The sequence below is a fragment of the Pongo pygmaeus genome, chromosome 9 (assembly GCF_028885625.2).
Source record: "Pongo pygmaeus isolate AG05252 chromosome 9, NHGRI_mPonPyg2-v2.0_pri, whole genome shotgun sequence".
NCBI lineage: Eukaryota > Metazoa > Chordata > Mammalia > Primates > Hominidae > Pongo > Pongo pygmaeus.
This window is the reverse complement of record NC_072382.2, coordinates 11,615,158-11,621,386: the sequence shown is the minus strand read 5'-3', so window position 1 is coordinate 11,621,386 and position 6,229 is coordinate 11,615,158. Positions and strand designations below refer to the sequence as shown.

Genomic DNA, 6,229 nt, shown 5'->3' with positions numbered 1-6,229 from the left:
GCTTACTTTACCATAAGAATATAGTATATAATGCATATAACACACAGAATATGTGTTAATAACTGTTTATGTTATTGTTAAGGCTGCCGGCCAACAGTAGGCTATAAGTAGTTCAGTTTTTAGGGAGTCAAAATTTATATATGCAGATTTTCAAGTGCATGGGGTGTTGGTGCCCCCAACACTCTGCATTGTTCAAGGGTCAACTGTATTTTGTTCCTCAGCTTCTAATTTTCAACTCTTTTTTTCATTATATTATTTTCCCAAATTGTTATCCATCACTTCAGACAGCTGTGACCTCAAAACATTTGTCAGTAAATATGTTTGACAAATGCCTTATGAGGGGAGCCTTCTCACACTAGGCAACTTTGAGTCAGGTCAGATAGAGACAGCCTTCCAAATAGGGTCTTAGGGGAGCCAGCAGAAAGGTATAATAGTGACAGCTTTTTGTGAATGAGGCTTTGAAATAACTCAAGCTCTGTCCTTCTCCCTCTAGTACCAAGAAAGTTAGCTGTTATTTTTTCAAGGCTACAGCATAGCTGGAGAGTAGGAACTGAAATTAAGATATGTTAAAAACATCCCAATGTTCACTTTCTTACTGGGACTCAGTTTTCCTTCAACAAAAGATTCCCTAAATTGCTGCAAGTCTTTGGTTAATTTTCAGAGTTCTGAAAGAGATGATTTTGACAACTTTTTGCTAGTTTTGTGTTGCTTTTGTGGAGGAACCAATTTTTGGAGATCCTCGTCTGTCATGTTCCCTGAAGTCACCCCCATCCTAACTCTTGGTGCTAGAGACAACATGCTCTTCTAATTTTAAATAGTTATGTAGATAAATTTATTGTCTTTTCCTTATATTCAATCTCAGTTACAATGACAAAAGCCCCCAAATTATCTCCATCACATAATATTCCAAAAGTTAGATAAATAATACATTTGCTTCAAAAATAAGTGGTTTTTTTTTCTATTAAGAAAAATAATTTCATGATAATTCCATGTCTAAAATAATGAATGCAAAGTGCCAGCCTCCCCACATATAGTGTCATCCTATTCCATTGTTTGCTTCTCAGGTGACACAATAGGTACTATGGACATCAGGGCTCAGGACTAGACCAGAGACCAAACAGATCCTAGGTGTCAGAATTTTCCTCTCTATGTCTACCATAGCCTCCCTTACAGGCAAAGAATGTGGAGATTGTTCATACCAAGAGGACAAGAAGAGGACAATTATGGGTGTAGACACAGTCAGTTGCAATACACGCCAGTCCTGAATGGCAAAAGCCAGCCCTCCTAGGAGCATCTGCCCAACACTGTAGGAACATAATAGCACCATTATTGCCATAGATCGCGACTGGGGCAATGTCCACTCTAAGCCTGGAAGAAAACATATACATAATAATAATTTTAGACAAATGGTAATTTCAAGGTCAATTCAAGACATGGAGATGATAAAATGCTCAAATTATTGACTTACTGAGAATAAAAGTGTTTCCCAAAATAGTCATGGTGGAGAACCCTGCCAAGAAGCGCAGTATGCAGTAAACAAGGAAGGTGGGAGCGAAGGCTGCACAGGTGTTAGAGATGGCCAACTGGAGGAAACACAATTTGCATATGATCTTCCGTCCAACCCTAAGAAATATTAAACCAGATAAGTTACTTAGGAACAAAAATAACATGTGGAAAACTTGACAAACAATGGCACATCTTGAAATTAGGATAAATGTTTAACAAGTGGAACATGGTGCTTGACACCGGGTGGCATAATTATATTAGGGAGCAGCAAAAATCACAGATGTAACCCTCCCTATTTGTCAATATGAGAGTATTGTCAAAGCTCTCACCAAACTATCCCTGGGAGGACTCTTTTGCCATATGAAGCCATATAAAAGAAGATGAAATATGGGAAGTTGCCTCATATTTCCCAAATGTTTGTTCTACAAAACATATGCATTTAGGATAGCGAATATGTGTGTTGTGTTTAAGAGCACTGAGGAGGGAAATCCAGAGATCTGTTCCTGGGTCTCTGCCCTGTCCAAGTAAAAGCTAAACTTATTTGAAAGGAAGAGTGGAAAGACAATAAATCAAAGTTGCAGATAGGCTGCATAACAACCACTCAGCTATGTCTAGATTTACAGGCCTTGGGAAATGTGTTTCAGCCCTATGGAAAACAATTCAGCAACTGTTCCCCTCAGTGCAGAAACTGGTAGAAAGTTTACAGAGGAGAGGATGAGGTAAGGCAGAGAATTAGAAACAAAGAAGGGGAAGATAAACAAATAGAAAAGAGCAGTATGTGTGTCACAGAGTGGCAGGAAAGGCAGGCACCCTTTCTAGAGTTAACTTTAACCAAATTACATGAGTTGATACTAAATTCTCAGTAGTATTAGCATACAAACAAACTTTAGTTTTGGACACCTGTTCTGTAATTTTTGTTACCCTAGTAGTATATTTATGTCATGATTACTCTTATAAAATGTCTTACTTTCTGAGTGTTTATACAGAATATATTTTATTACTAAATTTGTATGAGGCAACTTAGAATAGAATTATCTTTAAAAAAGATCTATGATATAGGACATGATGGAGAAGGGATCATTGGAAAACTGAGAAATAAAAACACAATAAGTACAATGAGAATGTATATATCCTCAATAAAAATCTCATGGTAGTGGTTGCCCCCGGATGAGAGGGAGTGATAAATAGGTATATGTAGCACAGGATATTTTTAAGGAGATGCTCTGATGGTAGATACATGACATTATACTTTTGCCAAAACCCATAACACTGTACAACACAAACATTGAGCCTTAAGATAAACTATGAACTTTAGTCAATAATGTATCAATATTGGTCTATCAATTGTAATAAATGTATCACACTAGTGCAAAATGTTGGTAATATGGGAAACTTTGTGGAAGGGATTATATGGGAACACTCTGTACTTTCTACTCATTATTTCTGTAAACCTAAAATTGCCATAAAAATTAAAGCCTATTAGTAAAAAAAATTCTCATAGTAAAGAAACACATATCGAGATGTTAATATTAGAAATAGGTGTGTTAGGAATACTGTTGTTAGGAATTCATCACTGGAAATGAGAATAGGAAAAAATTGTTGGGGGATCACTATGAAGAGCTATGAAATAGTTTGAAGCAGCAGACTAGATATGCACATGAAACTAGAGGTAGATCTCAAAAACAGTGGTGAATGACAAAAGTTAGAAAGAGATTGGATACCTTTTATGTAAATTAAAATACCTGCATACCCAATGATATCACACTTTTTTTTAGCTTGAACAAATAAAAACGTTAATAATAAACACATGAGAAAGCCCTTTATGGTGAAAGATGGGAATAGAAACAAATGGGGTAGACATGAAGAGTTACACAAGCATGAAAGAGGCCTTGCCCAAATTAACAAAGATATTGCCTCACAAATAAGGAAAATGATTAACTGAATCATTTTCGTTCATTAAAAGTACAGATGGTACAGAGTCTGGCTAGATATGTACCATCATTTTTCTTTTTAAAGGCCTACTGGAAGAAAGCATTTCTTTGTAATTCAATGTAGTTACCATGGGGATTTACTTGGATGTGGCAAGTAATATATGCTAACTCCAGACCTGACCATAAAAGGTTCACTGTAGTCTTACACACTCTTTCATAGAAATTAAAGGCCTGCAATAAATGGCCCTGGTTCTCTGAGCTACTCTCTGAAAGATGGGTGCCCTGTAGAGTCATTGCACCATATCTGACTAAAACATCGATGAGGATTATCCTTTCATTAAGGTAACTGTTTAAGATTTTGGGCAGCTAACTCTCATGACTAATGTGGTAGGGCTAAGATGAAGATGGTGTTTGATGAAGATAAACAGAGAAGGTTCATGTACATGTAAAAGTTAATCAATTAATTAATTTATTGAGATGGAGTCTTGCTCTGCCACCAGGCTGGAGTGCGGTGGTGCCATCTCGGCTCACTGCAACCTCCGCCTCCTGGGTTCAAGCCATTGTCCTGCCTCAGCCTCCCAAGTAGCTGGGACTACAGGCACCCATCACCATGCCCAGCTAGTTTTTTTTGCATGTATTTTTAGTACAGACGGGGTTTCACCATGTTGGCCAGGATGGTCTTGATCTCCTGACTTCGTGATCCACCAGCCTCGGCCTCCCAAAGTGCTGGGATTACAGGCATGAGCTACTGTGCCTGGCCTATATTCTTAAATTAACAAATAGTAATTGTACATATTCATGGGATATATAGTGATGTTTCAATACTTATAATGTACAGTAATCAGAATGGGGTGATTAGCATATCTATCTTCTCAAAACATTTATCATTTCTTTGTGTTGGAAACATCAGATATCCTCCTTTGAACTATTTGAAACTATATACATTATTGTTAACTAAAGTAATCCTACAGTGGTATAGAATACTATGTGCATGTTTTGATTGGAGAAGGAAGAAGAGGCAAAGAGAGCATCTAGAATGAAAAAGTTGTGTCAGTCTTGATTTGGTTTAATGAACTTACATTGAGGTGAAAATGAATGCTAGTGAAAAAAGAATGAAGGCACAGTTGTATACTACAGTGCATAATGAATAAATCTGGGTAGCTTTGAAACCTGAAAAACAAAGAAGTCAAGGCTGGAAAACTTGATTAATAAGGTAAGAGAATGCCAATGCCAGTCACAGTGATGTAAAATGGTGATCATATGGTGAGTTCCTGCTTTAGACAGAGTTTAATCTACTTGATATCACTGGTCTCTATCCACATTTTTTTCCTGAGTTACCCCTCCCACTTTCATAACTATGAAAATATTTATATGCTAATAAATTCTAAATTATTATCTCTAGCTTTGACCTCTTCTGTGACCTGAATATCCATTATATACAACTGTCTACCTGAAACTCCATATGCATGTCTAATAGGCAACTCTGACCCAGCAAGTCCAAAGCATACATCTTGACTTTCTTCTCCAGATTTGCTTCCTTTCTAGTCTTCTCTCATCTTGTATAGTGGCATCAGAATTTACTTGTTTGCTCAGTCCAAAAGCCTAATATCCCCTTGGATTCTTCTATTTCTCTTCCTAGCAGTCCCCCAATAGTGGAAAATATTCTAAACTTATCAGTAACTCTTATTGTCTCTACCTCTAAAACATTTTACAAATCCAACTCTATCTTACTATCTCCCTTGATACCCCTTTAATTTACATTCTTATGATCTTTCCTCTGGGCTATTTCAACAGCCTTTTAAATGGTCCTTGCTACTACTCAGTGGAGGAGTAATTCTTTAAAAAGGTTTTATTGTAAAATTCCCTTTAAAAATAAAGATTGAGAAATTTACTGAGAGTAACTTGGATGAAGGCACCACCAGATAGGAGTCAAGGAAGAGATCTTTGAGGGGGTGAAATTTAAATTTGAGTAAATAGAAGGTATAGGCTGAGCTATGTGCAGAAAAAAGAATATTATGGCCAGAAGGAACAGCAAATGTAAATGCTACATGATGGGAACCAGCTTGATGTCTTGAAGACTAGCAGAAAATGGAAGAAGGGAATAGATTAGGTGAGAAAGGGATACAGCAGCCAGATCTCAGAGCTGGCAAGATTTATGATAAGAAAACTTAGATTTTATTCTAAGTGCAATGGAATACTATTGAGTGTCATCTAGGTCCTGGGGGGAAGAAAGACAGAAAAAACTTTCAAGCTTGAGAAGGCACAGATAATGAGATAAATTCGATGTATGGATTAACTGTGTGATATTAACAGGAGTCAAATACTAGCAGATGGTTCTTTTCAGAGAAGTGAGCAACATATTCTTAAAGGTTTTGTAACAGAACAAGGTAGTTATTTGTTAGAAATGCAGAAGTTCCTTCATTTGATAGGAGGTTGAACTTGATAACTTCTAGAGTTCCTTTACTATCTTCCAAAATATCCCTTTACTATTTTAGATCTGTTAGGGTCATCTTACAAATCTGAGCCATGGTTATTGAAATAAATTATTTTACAACTGGTTTCCTGGCTGCCACTATTAGCTCTTACTAACAATCTTTTCAACTCAACTGTCACAAACCCAATCATTGTTATATCCCTTATTAAACATTTCATTGAAGTTTATTTTTCATTAAAAATTTTTTTATTATACTTTAAGTTCTAGGGTACCTGTGCAGAATGTGCAGTTTTATTACATAGGTATACAAGTGCCATGGTGGTTTGCTGCACCCATGAACTCATCATCTACATTAGGT

General features: G+C 36.6%; 1 protein-coding gene across 1 annotated transcript in view; it reads right to left on the bottom strand.

Annotated features, from left to right (window-relative positions):
- The window catches only part of SLC22A24 (solute carrier family 22 member 24), a 72,151-nt gene that overhangs the window by 46,502 nt on the left and 19,420 nt on the right, over positions 1–6,229 (bottom strand). Inside the window, exons 3-4 of the mRNA XM_054439166.1 lie at positions 1,469–1,623; positions 1,200–1,368 (exon numbers count right to left, since the gene is read on the bottom strand). Of these exons, the coding sequence (XP_054295141.1) occupies positions 1,200–1,368; positions 1,469–1,623 (324 nt within the window). The remainder of the gene's footprint in view (positions 1–1,199; positions 1,369–1,468; positions 1,624–6,229) is intronic.